The sequence below is a fragment of the Fringilla coelebs genome, assembly GCF_963513975.1.
Source record: "Fringilla coelebs genome assembly, chromosome: 5".
Classification (NCBI taxonomy): domain Eukaryota; kingdom Metazoa; phylum Chordata; class Aves; order Passeriformes; family Fringillidae; genus Fringilla; species Fringilla coelebs.
Genome location: NC_140033.1, coordinates 71,755,160 through 71,770,664, shown reverse-complemented (window position 1 = coordinate 71,770,664; position 15,505 = coordinate 71,755,160). Strand labels below are relative to the sequence as shown.

The 15,505-nt window shown below is 42.4% G+C and overlaps 1 protein-coding gene across 1 annotated transcript; it reads right to left on the bottom strand.

Moving 5' to 3' along the window:
- Positions 1-865: 865 nt before the first annotated feature.
- GOLT1B (golgi transport 1B) lies at positions 866-15,485 on the bottom strand. The gene is made up of 5 exons (XM_084205655.1): positions 15,387-15,485; positions 9,193-9,284; positions 7,292-7,470; positions 4,509-4,590; positions 866-3,160 (listed from the first exon to the last, which is right to left on the bottom strand). The coding sequence occupies exons 1-5, from the start codon at positions 15,409-15,411 to the stop codon at positions 3,122-3,124; spliced, it is 417 nt and encodes a 138-aa protein (XP_084061781.1). The 5' UTR covers positions 15,412-15,485; the 3' UTR covers positions 866-3,121.
- Between the last annotated feature and the right edge of the window lie 20 nt (positions 15,486-15,505).

Genomic DNA, 15,505 nt, shown 5'->3' with positions numbered 1-15,505 from the left:
TTGGTCAAATTAAGTTTTTATGGTACTAACTGGTGCACAGCACCAACACAACACCTCAGCAACCAGTTAAAAGCTTTGCTTTGCTGCACTCCTGTGAAAATCCTCAACAATGAGCCCCAAGCTTGCAGAGCACCACAGAATGGTAAACCTGCTTATCAGGCCACTTTCTAGGATACACAGAACTCATGGTCATATCCTTGAGCTAGACTAAAAACCTGCTCCAGGATCTGGACACATGCTCTTTTTCTCCTGAAGTTTCACAGTTATTACCTCAGAAAAAAAAGCAGGTAGTTTCCCATGTAACTGAAATTTTGTATTTTGTTGTGCTGTGTCTAAAACTGGAACATAAAAAATTAGGGGGATGCTTATGTAAAAGGTTTGTTGTAAAAAAGAGAGGAAACCTTTTAAGATTAATCCGAGCCCTTATTTACTGTAAAAGTCACAACAGTGTAAGACAGCCAGGCAGTAACAGCCTGTACTCCTGACCCTCTGGAAAGGAAAACTTGTCAACAGACTTTCTTAAAATGTGCACACCAAGACACAGAGACATTATAGAAAAAGGTTCCCATTTATTCAAGGTATGACAAGGATATTTACAGTATTCATTTGCTCAGAATAAGATCCATCCTTATAAGTTTTAAAGCAGCAATTATAAATTACATTTAAAAGGGGAAACATTCCAAGCATGTTTCTGTTAGAGATATTTTTACAAGGACAGAAACACTTTAAGGCTAAGTTGTTTTGACCTTTGCTGCCACCCACATTTATCTTGGCAAAACCGTCCCAAAAACAACGATACCTTGAGGGATAGACTATGCTAAATTCAACACACAATTCTCTTCCCTCAAATGCTTTCCACAACAGTTCACGTGACAAAAAACTGACTTTTGATTTAAAACAGTGAATTAAATATAAATGAGATGACCTGCCCACAGCCCAGCTTCTCAGAGAGGCAAAAGATCATCCACAACCACACATGAACCACCTCCAAAAGATGCCATCATCATCATTTCTTGTTGATGAAGGTACTTCAGCTTACCAAGCAAGTTGCTGCAGCCAGAGATCCACAGCCCTGTGGTGCAATCCAGCTTGTCCATCACATTATTTTTCAAGACAGAAGCACAAAAACCTTCAGGTAGCTGATTCCTAAGGTGAGCACTGTCTGCTTTAGACAGCACTTGGTTCCCACAGCACAGCCTAGTGCCCTACCACAGCAAACAGGAGATGGCTAAGCTGCTGGAGAGTTATTCTCTAGTCATTGTAACACACCACAGAGCTAGAGGAGCAGTTAAGAGTGGGTTATCTAAAATGCTTTATCTCTTGAGGTAGAGCCAACAATTGTATTTACTCCTGTCTCTAAACTGTAATGCACATGCCATCAAGCAAATATAGCCATTTATAAAATAAACCCACTGATTTTTCAGATGATATTAATTGCAAAATAACAGGTTTGGGTTTTTTTTCTGGATCATTTTGTGCCTGTTTTAGAAGGAAGCAAATGAAATATTGATAGTAGTAGATTGTGGCTATTTATACAGTTGCAATGAAAAAAACCCTTGTTTTATACAAATAAATTTCAGAGCAACTTTCAAAAGGGTTGGTATACGAGGATTTTTTAAAGTTAAAACTTACATTAGAAAAGTCCAATTTTAACTGCATAATAGGAAAAAAAAAAAAAAACCAAAACCAAAAAAACCACCCCCAGTCATTAGACCTTTAGGCTACATAGCTCCCTTTAATACTACTGGGTAATTGTTTCAGGATTACATGAAAGGGAAAAGTAAATGAAACAGAACAGAACCCCCCTGCCTGCACAAACACAATGCACTGAACAAGGATTGTTAGGTGAGGACGCTGTAACTGAGACTATTGCAAGTGCACAAGGTTTAACATCCCAACAGGAGCAGAAATGGGACCCGTGCATTAGGAGGGCACATTTATTCCAGCCAAGAATCCTCAGTAACAACAAAGCTGCTGCTGTAACCAGGAGCTGTCTGAAGATAACCAGCTAAGCCAGTAACACCTTACAAACACCTGGAGATTGGCACTTGATCTGTAGTCAGCCCCAGTCACTCAGCAGTTTTCTCCCCAGAGACTCACGTACACAGAGCTTTCAGTTTCCATTTTATTACCGTAAAAAATAAAAGTCAATTCGTAGTTCCAGAGTAAACAAAGAAAGCTTAGTTTCAAACTGGTTAAAAACAAAGCTCCAAATTCTGGTAAGTTACATGTCACAGGGTTCACATCAGCACCTCAGCCTAATGCAGTTTTTTGTGAACTAAGTGTATTTCACAGAGTTTTCACGTTAGTGACAAGGGGCTACATTCTCATCAGGATGCACATGGAACATGGCTCAAGGAGAACAGCCTGGAAGGCCTGCAAGTCAGCTTCCAGAGTTCCCCACTGAGCTCTGCATGTTCAGAACCAACATTTAAGACCAAAGTTACTAAAGATTGACCTTTTGCATATTCCGAAACGGAAGGCAAATACAATCAACTAACATTTGGCTTTGAAACATTAAGATAACAATACTGTATTTCAGCCACATATTTACAAAAATGTTTACAACAGAACTGTGTAGGGTTTCCTTTTAATTGTCATAATACACTTCTAGATGAATAGTCATCTTAACCTTCATGCAAAGATGCATCTCTCGTTACACAAGAAGTTTCCTGTTTGATTTTTTGCACTCTGAGGATAGCAAGCAGAGGGTTGGGTAAGTTTGGGTCACCCTTAAAAATGTAGGCCTGTTTGCTCTACTGCACCTTCAAAACAAGGAGGTAAAGAACAGGCACCGTTAATTCCACAAGGGTGCATTGCCTCTAGCATGTTTTCCAAAACCAACAGAAATAGTCTTGAACAGTTGTAACAGGGGTTATTCCATGACTTTCCCCTCTTCAGTTTACTTCCCGAACTCTGGAGTTACTTTCCTAGAAGCTTACTTGCTGAGCTTCTTTTCTAATGTATATTGTTGACTATACATTTTAAATTAAACTGTTATGTAAAGAATGTAACAAGCTTTTTCCTTTGTACACAACTTAATCTTTGTGCTGAGTATTCTTCAAAGGGATTTTATAAATAATACAGTAAAAGTTTAGATCAGTCTTCCACCCTCTCGTCATTATACCATGTTGTTGCTTTCTCCAACTTTATCTACAAGCTGTGGAAAAGGAGACAAAAAGGTTTTAGACAAACTGATGACATTTATGTAGAGTGAAGCTGCTCTCAAATAGTGCTTGCTACTTGCACAGTTAGTATGTGACTGGAGATGAGAGTCAAGTAGTACTCACTGAGCTCTCATGGTTTAGGTTTGTGAAAACCAAAATTCTTACAATTGCAATTGTGTTTCTGCATAACATGTTTTTCTAATATAGACATTAACAGTGCAGCATGAAGATGCAACAGAATGAGAAAGGAAATAGAAGAATGCAGATAACACTGCCAGCTTAATGGTTAAAACAAAACAATACAGTCTCAGCCACACATGCATTAGTAGACCAAGGAAGATATTTCAACTGACCATTACTGTGGATTCTCTTCTGAGCCTACGTAGGCTTTGAATAAAACATTAACAATTATCTTTTAAAAACAAGATTTAACCCCATTATGATCAAATTAAATATGATTAAGATCAATTGACAGATGAAATATTCAATTGATCATGAATTATGAGCCACAACTTGGCCTAACTGTGAGACTGGAACAGATGAACTGGAACACTCATTTTTAAAAAACAGCCTGTATGCGTCTAAGTTATTCCCACTATTAATTTTCAGTAGTAGTTATAAAAACTGTTGCTTTCAAAACTGGTATTACAAATGCTTGTGTTAAAATACATAAATGAATTAGCACAGTAAAAGTAGTTGACTGAAACACCTTAGATTAGGGTGTGTAGGCATCTTTCTGTTAATTGTCTTCAAATCCCCGGCCATTTGGTTAAAAAAATGGAAAACTCCATTTGAAAAAAACACAAATCTTAGTAATAAAAAGATGTAGCCTGGTGCAGTGGACCTCAATAAATATATCTGATGAATGACTATGCATGCTGAGAGTTTCTGGGTTCACCATACAAGCTGCAACATAACATTTGCTTTTAGAGGCCACTTTTCCACAGTTCACCCAAATACTGCACCAAGAACGGTGCCCTCCTCGTTGTACAACAGGAGGAGAGGCCCAGGGCAGTGGCAGGAGTCACCTGTGTGGTCAGCCAGGGCCAAGAGTGAAGCAGAAGAACCCCAGCATTCCCTCACAATGCTGGGCCCTTTCCACTGCACTGCCCACGAGCAGGGGCAGCTCCTGCCAACGCCTCCTTTCGTTCCTTTTCCCCCTAGGAGTGTCTCCCTGGGAATGAGTGGGATGTGCATGGTGCAAGAACTGTGCAGGAATGCATTTGAAGTCATTGCTCCCAAGTTCTATTTGCTTTATTTTTGATGCATTTCTACGGGTGCTGTATCAGTGGAATGAAAACCAGAACATGCTGCAGTTGTTGCATGAAGTACCAAACTTACCGAGCTTATACCAGGTAAATTCAAGAGAGATCCAAGAACTGGAACTCTTCTAATAAAGCCAACCACCACAGGAAAGAATCCCCTTTAGGTAAAACATCAGAAGATTGTATTAGTTTTTGTAATTAAGCTTTTCTCATATTGCTGTAACATGAAAAAAAAAATTTAATTTTTTAACCAAGATTACACAAAACCTTGCAACTTGTTAGCAGCACACTTGTTTGCCAAATATATCAATACACTTTCATCAGAGTAAAGAGAAAACCAGGAAAGAAATGGTGTATTTTTACATGAATTTAGTTTTCTTCATAGCTGGCAACTCTCAGTCAACTCATCAAAAAATAACTCAAGCGAGAATACCTAATTTAGTCAGCAAAATGGATTTCTCAAAATTAGCATACATATTTTAATATAATTCCTCTTTTTATATTACAGAAAATACACTGAAGACCCAATGTAGAAACAAGTGAAGTTAGTTCTGAGTAATTAAAACCATGTATGATACTCTTTACATTAACTAAAGAAAATGAAGCATACAGAGTTGTGCATTCATTTATTTCCCCAGCTGAAGTCAGTGGTTTGAATGGTGGCCCTGGGGATGCTGCCAGGCACAGATGCTATGGTGCAGCCCCTGCACCCTCCACCTAACCTCTGCAGCAGAAAACCAAATTTTCTGTGGCAGTATCTCAGCTGTCTGCAGGCAGCTGCTGGCATTCCCAGCAATCTTGTGTTGAGTATTCCCTGCATGGAATAAGGATTAATGTGCAAAGAGGCCTCAGCCACAGTGAAACTGTGAAATCTCACAAGTCATCATCCTCTTCACCACCCTGCTAAGAACTATTTTCTGGATTAAATCCACATCAATAAGGGGGGGTTGAGTTTGGTTTTTGTTTTTTTTTAAGACCAGATCATTTCAGCACCCCTGTGAATTGTGAGGCAGGGCACATAAACCACTTGTAACAGATTAAAACAACTGCTGAGTCCAAGAATAAGGAACAGTCAGTGCAGCAGGGATGATATTGTCAGCCCTAACTCTGCAAAGCTGTCATCTGAACAAGGCTCCAAAAGCACCTTAGATGACAACAGCTGTCCCATAATAGCAGGGCAGTTTTCTGCTATGCAACCAAGCAGCAGGCTCTTGAGGAGCAGTAAAAAATGATGCTTAAGGAAAGACTTCATTTGTAACTTCTTCCGAAGGGAGCAAGTTGCTGACAAGAGGAGGATGGTTGAACTGAACAAGACTGAAGCAAAACAAAAGACTTTGCTTGAAGTAATCATTAGTCAGCCTGGTAGCAAGGGATTTAGATTCTATCAACTAATGAGCTCTGGAAAAGATGGTCACAGAATCATGGAATCATCAAGGTTGGAAAAGACATTTAAGATCATTCAGTCCAAACCACTGCTCTCCAGATGCTTTAAATTTAAACACATCAGCTAAACATTCATAGCTGGAATTATCCATCCCTTGTTGATTCCCTTCAGGCTAAGAGACAGTCCTATTGATCTTTTATAAACCTCTCAACATTGTTTTACCTTGCAAGCACCACTAGATAATCCATAACCATACCTGCCTAGACAGACTAACTTCTAACTCTTTTGGGATCTTTTAAAAGGAGGCTGTTCTGGTGGAAACACATTCTACTTGCTTTGTACTGGCTGATTAAACCACACAGTACATGCAAGAAGTGACAGTGTATTCAGTGAAATACTGAGATTATCACAGCACTCACAGTGACAGAATTCAGAGTAACACAGAGCAGAACAATAAGAAATGCATTAACCCCACTAAATTAATTTTCTGGAATTTCACTGTCTCCAGGAAGAGCCAAGTTCAGATATAATTTTAAAATAAACATTTTATCTGAACTAAATACCAGATTAACATACAATTTTATTGAGTACAAAAAGAACCATAAGAACAATGGTTTCACTTTGATTAACAGGAAGAGTTATTCAGCCATTCACAGAACACTTCAGGGTCTGAAACTTGATCAATAACCATTACTGAAACAATCTGCATCTGGACAGAGGTCCAAGAACAACCAGAAGCCTCCCTTTCTACCTTTTTGCATATTTTTGGTTTTGTTCTGTAGGGAAGCATAGAACTTCAACCATGGAAATAAAGATAAAAATACAGATATCTATGCAGGTTGTAACAAGTCAAATTCTTTCACTATTACAGTTGCATTTATTAAGAACTTAAATGACACATTGTGAAAGTTATAACATGTTTCAAGATTGCTGTTAAAAAAAATAGAATTTCCATTTTTCCTTAACTCAGTCAAGATACTGCTAACCCAAACAAGCAGTTCTGACTTTAAGGCACAATTGTAATGAAACATGACAGAAAACAGCTTTTCCCTGGGCTGCCAGAGTGATGAAATGGTAAGGTTACACACCTAGGATGGTTGTAACTAAATATTTTGCCCCATTTGTTAAAGAAAAGAACGAACTCCCTACTGAAAAAAGGACCAAGTATCCCTTTTCTATGAGGAGATATTTAAACTACATATTGCTAACAATTTGGGCTCCCACACATTTTGAAGCTTTACAATTCTCTGGTTAGACATCAGCATTATCAAAGTCACTTTGGTAAAAGCCTCACCAACATTAGCAGATTGGAGTCTTGGAAAAATACTTACCAACTTGTAAAAAAACAATTTCATCTAAAATCTCTCCAAAAGGAACATTTAAAGGATGCTGCTTTGTCAACTCTAACACAAACACTGCATGATACATTTATTCCTAGATAAATAAACACAAAGTGATTTTCAAACAAGACTTACCTGAACAATAGGAAGAACCCATAAATTTCCAGGATCATTCCTATTAAAGGCCAACCAATGAGAACTATGAGCACACCACCCAGGAAGAAGCCCGTTGCTTTCATTTTGTGTTTTTGAAAGAAGAATCTGAATGTTCTTTCTAAACCAATAACAAAAGACAGGCCTGCCACAAATAAAACCTAGAAAAGACAAAAACAAACCAAAGAAAGAAAACAACTAATTATGTCCCCAAGTACAGGATGTAAACACACACACACATATATATATATATTTTTTTTTTAATTACACTGCTTTTCTTGCACAGCTTCTCTTAATACCCATGACACAGTTGGTGAGAATGAATTTACTACTCATTTTCTTTTGTAAGGTCCATCTTAAAGCACTTGTAGCTCTCAGCTGCTTGAAAATAAAGGGTCTGTCTTTTGTGATCTCTGTCAAACACACCCCAAAGATCTGCTGACAACAGTTGTATCTGCCCTGTCACATTTTTACCACAGGTGGTGCTGAAGCTCAGTCCTACTGACAGCAAAGGTTCCTAAAAACTAACACCACACATAACAGCACCTCAGCTCTGTGCCACTGACATCTTCAACAGCTTCTGCTGGTCTACTCACAGTGCAAAGCCAGAGAAGGAAAAGGTGAACAGTTGTTTTTTACTGTGCAGAGCCTTTTATTGTTTATTTATTTGTTGCAGTATAGACTGAACACTATCACACCACTCCCAAGTAGTTACAACTGTTTCTGGTGTCCTGCAGCTACAGGACTTGGAATTATTTCAGCAACATTTTTGCTCAGAAAGCAATAGTATCTCAGGTTTTATTCAAGATTGAATAAAACAATCTTCTCAATCAAGATTGTTTTACTCAATCTTTAAGTTTTGGATGGTATTTAATAAATCACTTTCTTAGAACCTCCTGCCCTTTCTGATGTAACTTTTGTACCTTTTTTAAAAATAAAACCAATTCTCTGCAAGGATACAGGACCTTTTCTTGCATTATCTTTGGTTACCACATAGCCTGTCATTGTCTCTTCCTACCTACGTTTTCATTTTCCCTAAACAGGATCTCGTGTTTCCACCTTACATTAGCAAAAGAAAAAATAAGCATTATTTCATTTTTCACTCTCCCACTGCACACTTGATCTGATGCCTCATAACAATGCTTCAACTAATGCACCCAAATTCAGATACACAATTTTATATTTCCCTTCAAGGAATCTCAGTTTGGCTGCAGACTTTCAGGCATCAGCAAAAGAGGGGCTGAACCCCTCCCAGCCAGGCTGTGCTTTGGCTGGCTGGCACAGCTGAGAACAGCAGAGGCACAGAGACTAGCACATGCAGAAAACACCCTGTCATTTGATATTTGGATTGGAAATTTCCTGTACCAGAACTAGGATTTATTTTCTGTGCTGCTCTGAGTGACAGCTTGGATTTGGTAAAAGCTGCAGATACTGAATCTCTCTTTTATGAAAGAGGTCTGGCTCTTCTAAAGCCAGAAGTGTCAGCAATTCATATTTATTTCTTTCCTCCTACAGCACTGCAAAAATACACTTGCTAGCATGTACTTAAAGATTCTTATCCAAATAGATACTTAAATTGACAGTGATCTCAGAGGACCACAAAAAATCACATTTGCAGCAGCACAACTGCGGAACAAGCTGCTTCTTGTCTACCAACATCCCACAGGCCTGACCCACGGTGATATTCACATCAGTGTGAGCTGTTCTAACCTCAGGCAGGAAAAATGATTCACTCCTATCACTGAGCACAACTCCTCCTTTATACCAGATCACCACAGTAATCTCTGTCATGCAGCTTCAAACTGATAACATGCTGTTCTATTTTGAGTTTATCTTTAATAGATCACATACTTGATTCTAAGCACTGCAGAAAAGTCACTTACATTTCCAATAGCCAAAAGAGCTTTGTCAAAGAAGAGTATCATTCCAAAGAAGAGGAAAAACACTCCAAAGCCTGTTAGTCCCATTCCAATCTCTGAAAAAGAAACAAATTCAAGCATGTAACAAAACATGGTACCAAGAAAAAGTCATGGATAAAAATCGGGGAAAAATTAGAACATCCAATGCACAGACATTTATAAATTTAGAAAATTCCTTGAGTGTACAAATATTATAAATCTTGTAGAACCCAAATACTTCAACAGACAGATCTTTGGAAGCTGTTTATCAACCAAGTCCATGTTTGGAACTGAAAGACACTGAAATTGAATGCAACCATATATACATATACGCATAGGCAAAGACATACATCCCTTTTGATGAATTGCTAGTATGAAGAAAAGGATTGTTTGTAAAGAGATAATGAAACTTTGTTTTCCAGATTAGATCAGTTGGTCAGAACATGGTACAAATAACTCCAGGGCAGTGGGTTTGATTCCTGGATGGGTCGTTCACTGAAGGGTTGGGCTCAGTGATCCTTGTGGATCATTGAGTGGATCCTTGTGATCCTTCTCTTTTCATTCAGAATACTCTGGGATCTGCAGATCTTATCCCATTATCTTTCCCATAGTAGTGTAATGTAACCTGGTCCTCTCCATCCTCCCGAGACTTCACGTTCCATCTCCCATGACTTGCACAGCAGTTTCCAGGTGGAACACAACTTGGATGAATGAATCCTGCAAGATTTTTCCAAGTTACACATGTGCTGACAGCTATCAAACACTAGCCTGGGTCTTCAGACAACTGGCAGATACTAAATACTGAGGGATTAATGTTCAATTATAATTTTCATGCTTCATATTTAATTTTTATTAATTAAATGGTAGATCTACATTACACATAAATACAGCATCTCTAGACTGTGTTGTATAGCAGTTTCATTTTATGAATTTTTTTCATTTTGTGATCTTAATTTGCAGATTTTTTAAAAATTCCTTTTGTACTTAATATATTTGCTTATATTTTGGACTGGCCCATGCTGGGATAACAGCTGGACTCGAAGCTCTTAAAGGTTTTTTTTCCAGTCTAAACTGTTCTATAAACTTTGAGTTCTGCAAAGGATGCTCAAGAAAGAAACTGGGAAGCCAAGAGTAGGATGGAAGGTTTGTATGAGAAACAGGGCTAGAAATGTCATGTTAGGATTAAAATGATGATTTGACAATAGCCTCTAAAGTATCTTGAAGACTGCTATTAGAAATACATCCTGCTTTTTATTTTAAATCTCTAAAGCCTTCCTTTGACTCTCACACAGACTGAATGGGAGAGAAAAACCAGGAGCAGCAGCAACAGGGCTGCAAACACATGCATTTGTTGTTATCTTCACTGTGACCAGACAGAGAAATCTACAGGTTTGTAAATTGCAAAACAAAAACAGCTTAGCAGAACCCACCCGAATACTATGCCTGCATGTATGTGTATTTTGAAGTTCCAAGTACTTTTGCATAGCCTGTCCTGAAACAAACAAAAAGCCACAAAATCCACAGTCACAGCCCTCACTGCTGCTGTTGGCCAGACCTGCCTCCGTGGATTTTAATTGCACCTTGTGGATGCAGTTGGTCCTTTTCTGTTGCTTGATGAGCTTGGGAGTAAAGGAGCATAATTATGCCTGTTTCAGGACTTCCAAGTAGTTATTGGAAATAAATTTCAACACAGCTCAGAGATTTGTTGCAGCAACATTCCACTCCCCAGCCTTCTCAGAGGGATTGCCTTTCAGCAAGGCTGCAGAGCACATGCTGTTAGAGCTGTAGTTCCATGGGATAGCCTGTCACTTTAAACTTTCACTGTGGGCATTTTAACACCCCACAATTAAGAGCACTAAGTAACTCAATCCAATCAATTTACTACAGGCACTCTCCCAACTTGTTTACAATGAAAAACAGAATTGCAAATTGTATTTTCAATGGATCTGCTGACTGAAGGCAATGTAACAATTGCAAGTGCCCTTTTCTCCAGTACTCTTTACTTCAGAAGAGCAGAAACAATCTGCATTCTGGAAGGAAAACACTTGGAGGCAGGGCTCCAGAGGAATTACCAGCTGCCAGGAAGATAAATAAGCAGCCCTGGAAGTGAGTATTTGCTCCTCCCCAGGCACAGCTCAAGGTATGGATGTGGGGAGGAGGCAGAGCCACCTCCCAGCAGCTGCTGCAATCCCCTCTGACACCTCTGTAACCACCCCAAACCGGTTTGTAATCACAATGGGCTCTGATTCACTGCACAAGTCACCCATGTTCCCTGGTTAGTGGAGGGAAAAGGGAAAAAGAGAAAGGAACATTTTTCTCATTATCCCAAAATAACTGCTGGAAGAAGATGAATGGTCCAGGACTATTATCCTCCAGTGCTGATATCTCAGTTACTGCCTTGATTTGGATCAGAATTTGTAAATATATTTAACTACACTTCTCAGAGGAAGGAAAAGAAAAAGTGCTGGCATTTTGTAGAAAATCCTTTCAACAACAAATGATGAATATTTATAGAGGGAGCAAACTATTTTAAAATGTTTTCTCCTGTGCCAGAAGAGCTTTCCCACGTTAGTCAAATCAAACATATCAATGCCTAGAAATGCAGAAACATGCACTAGCCAGGTTGTATTTATTCTGGATTATTATGATTTCCTGAGACAAGGGAGCAAATCTTCATCAGTGTTTCTCCAGAAATTCCATAAGCTCTACAAGACTACTGCAGCACTGTGTCAAAACAGCTTAGTAGATTTTAAGATTCAAAATTAAGATACATTGCTTGTGAAAGATTAGGGCAGACAATGCACATCCCAAGTCTTTTATAGAGCATAATATAGTGAAAAATAAAATAGAATTGTGTGCTATAGGCTTTTAGAAGACAAAAACTAATACAGCTTATATTCAATGCATAACTCTTATTTTGCTAGCATTATTTTTTAATATTGAAAATTTAATTTGGGAAAAGCTAAGTGAATTCTTTTGAAATTACTAGTGGTTTATAACACCATTCAATGCACCACTTAAAATTATGGTCTAGACTACAGATGCAGAATTAACTTTCCAAACATCAGCAGTGTCTCTCTCCAGGTATTTATCACACTATTCCACCAGTGACTCTATGGCTAACTCTGTATTTTTCCAGACAGCAGTGAATTTTAAAATAACTGATGAACCATCTTCTGAATTTCAGAAGAAAACCCATCCTTAAAACCACTAAATGTCAGATTGTTTTATTTAGTACTCCTGTCTCTGACAGTTAAAACCAACAGACTTAGCACTGGAAATAGCTGAAGGTCCCACATGAGGAACCAAGCAAAATAAAAACAGTGAGTCTCCCTCTGAAGAGATTTTTATCTTTTTGCCCAATTAATACTCCAGACTGGAAGTGAAGGGGAAAAGAAAAGCCCACAAGGGTTTAATCAATCACAAACCTAAAAGCTAAGCCCAAGGGTTGGTACACATCTCAGTAACAGCGCAATATTTGAGTATCTCAAGAAATCATGGACCCTGAATGCTGCTAAACTCTGCTGCCTGTCTTCATCCTTGGCTTTAACTGGCTCTCCAATACTTCAATTTCCAGTATCCTGCTATCAAAGTTATTTTAACTTCTTTTTTCTAGATTTTTCACACCCTCCTTCACAACTGATGCTGTGGTGCTTATCAGGCAGACTCATTTCCTTCTGTGGCAATCATACCAGAAATGCACCATCCATGAGATGGTCATTTAAATCAAGGGCCTGTCATTGTCCTTTACCCTGCAGCTTAGGCTGTTATCAGGGAATCACAATGGTTAGGGCTGGAAGGATCCTCTGCAGATCACCCAGTCCAACCCCTCTGCCAAGGCAGGGTCACCTGCAACAGGTGACAAAGGAATGTGTCCAGGTGGGTCTGGGAGGGCTGCAGAGACGGAGACTCCAGCCCCTCCCTGGGCAGCTGTTCCAGGGCTCTGCCACCCTCAGCGTAAGGAAGTGATGCCTCCCATTGAGATTGAACTCCTTGTGCTTCCCTTCATGGCCAGGGCTGAACTCCCTGTGCCTCACTGCACGGCCAGGGCTGAACTCCTTGTGCCTCACTGCATGGCCACTGCTGAACTCCCTGTGCCTCACTGCATGGCCAGGGCTGAACTCCCTGTGCCTCACTGCACGGCCAGGGCTGAACTCCCTGTGCCTCACTGCATGGCCAGGGCTGAACTCCTTGTGCCTCACTGCATGGCCAGGGCTGAACTCCCTGTGCCTCACTGCATGGCCATGGCTGAACTCCCTGTGCTTTGCTGCATGGCCATGGCTGAACTCCCTGTGCCTCACTGCATGGCCATGGCTGAACTCCCTGTGCTTTGCTGCATGGCCATGGCTGAACTCCCTGTGCCTCACTGCATGGCCATGGCTGAACTCCCTGTGCCTCACTGCATGGCCAGGGCTGAACAACTCCTTGTGCCTCACTGCATGGCCAGGGCTGAACTCCCTGTGCCTCACTGCATGGCCAGGGCTGAACTCCTTGTGCCTCACTGCATGGCCAGGGCTGAACTCCCTGTGCCCCACTGCATGGCCAGGGCTGAACTCCTTGTGCCCCACTGCATGGCCAGGGCTGAACTCCTTGTGCCCCACTGCATGGCCAGGGCTGAACTCCCTGTGCTTCACTTCTGGCCATGGCTGAACTCCCTGTGCTTCACTTCTGGCCATGGCTGAACTCCCTGTGCCTCACTGCATGGCCAGGCTGAACTCCCTGTGCCTCACTGCATGGCCACTGCTGAACTCCCTGTGCCTCACTGCATGGCCAGGGCTGAACAACTCCCTGTGCCCCACTGCATGGCCAGGGCTGAACTCCTTGTGTCCCACTGCATGGCCAGGGCTGAACTCCTTGTGCCTCACTGCATGGCCAGGGCTGAACTCCTTGTGCCTCACTTCTAGCCATGGCTCCTTGTTCTGTCACTGGGCACCCCTGACAAGTCTGGCACCTCCTCTTGGCACCCCCCTAAGATATTTAAATGCATTGATGGGATCCTCACTCAGTCTTCTCTGGAACAAACAGGCCCAGCTCGCAGTGCTTTCTCCTTAGTGATGCTCCAGAGCCCCCAGCATTCCCGTGGCCCTCTCCAGCAGCTCCCTGTCCCTGCACTGGGAGCCCAGGGCTGCACAGAGCCCCCAGGTGTGCCCTGGCTGGGGGACGAGCAGAGGGCAGGATGGCTGCTGAGCTGCCAGCCACACTCCAGAGCACCCAGGACGCCTCCTAGCTAAGGACACACTTTACAACTTCTTTCATTTCTTTGATGTCTATTTCCAAGCACTTTGGTAGAAAAAAAACTATGGCCACATACAAGTATTTTTGCTTTTTTCCATTTCAATGTCTCAGCCTCACCATGAAGCCCCCTCAGCCTCACCTGCAGATGTTTGGTGTGGTACCAGCAAGAGCAGCACAGCAAAGATATTTACTGCTTAGATAATTAAGTGGTTCCAGACCACTGACGTCCAGAGGGAGGCACAAGGGAGGAGTGGAGCTGGGTGTTACTTTGTTTATCGTTCAGCTTTCATTCATTCACTCGCACTCCTCAGCCAAAGTGCCATGGCTACAAACCCCAACAAACCTAACAAACCCAGGCGAGGTAGCAGGAATAAATTTTCTCCTTTAAAGCTATCCAGGCACTGGAACAGGGTGCCCAGAGCAGCTGTGGCTGCCCCTGGATCCCTGGGAGCGCTCCAGGCCAGGCTGGACGGGCCCTGAGCAGCCCGGGGCAGTGCAAGGTGTCCCTGCCATAGCCGAGACGATCTTTAGGGTCCCTTCCAAGCCCTCCACACCGCAGCACGGCACACAGAGCACTCGCAGCTCCGGACAAAGGCCGGCCGTGGTGGCAGAGCTCTCCCAAGCCGAGGGTCCCGCCGAGCGCTGCCCTGCCGCTCTCCCTCCCCTTCCCTCCCGTGCTCCCGCCAGCCGCCGCTACCAGGCCGCTGCCGCGCCTTCCACTGCGGGGATGCGGCCGGGAGAGCTCCCCCGCCCCTGCCCGCTCTCGCCGGTGTCCAGCGGCCCGGCCGGACCCTGCCCGGCCGCTGCCGGGAGGCCCCGCCGCGGACAAAGGCTGCGGGCCCGGCGAGCCCGGCCGCCCCGCGACCCCCTGGCCCCCGACGCCCCCGGCCCCGCAGCGAGCGGCCCCTCAGCGCTTCCCCGGCGGGAGCGGCGGCAGCGCTTACTCTGCGTGTCGGACAGGGAGATCATGGTGGCGGCGGGACGGGCACCGGCGGCGGGACGGGCGGGAGCGGCACCGGCGGCGGCGGCCACGTCTTCCGGAAACACGCACCCCGCCGCATGA

What these genes read in the sequence shown, in the direction of transcription:
- GOLT1B (XM_084205655.1), bottom strand. Translation starts at nt 15,411, where the DNA reads ATGATCTCCCTGTCCGACACGCAGA. An exon ending in CTCCCTGTCCGACACGCAGA is followed by an intron (nt 9,285 to 15,386) that starts GTAAGCGCTGCC and finishes TTTCTTTTTCAG; the next exon opens with AGATTGGAATGGGACTAACA. An exon ending in GGGTTCTTCCTATTGTTCAG is followed by an intron (nt 4,591 to 7,291) that starts GTAAGTCTTGTT and finishes TTTTACCTAAAG; the next exon opens with GGGATTCTTTCCTGTGGTGG.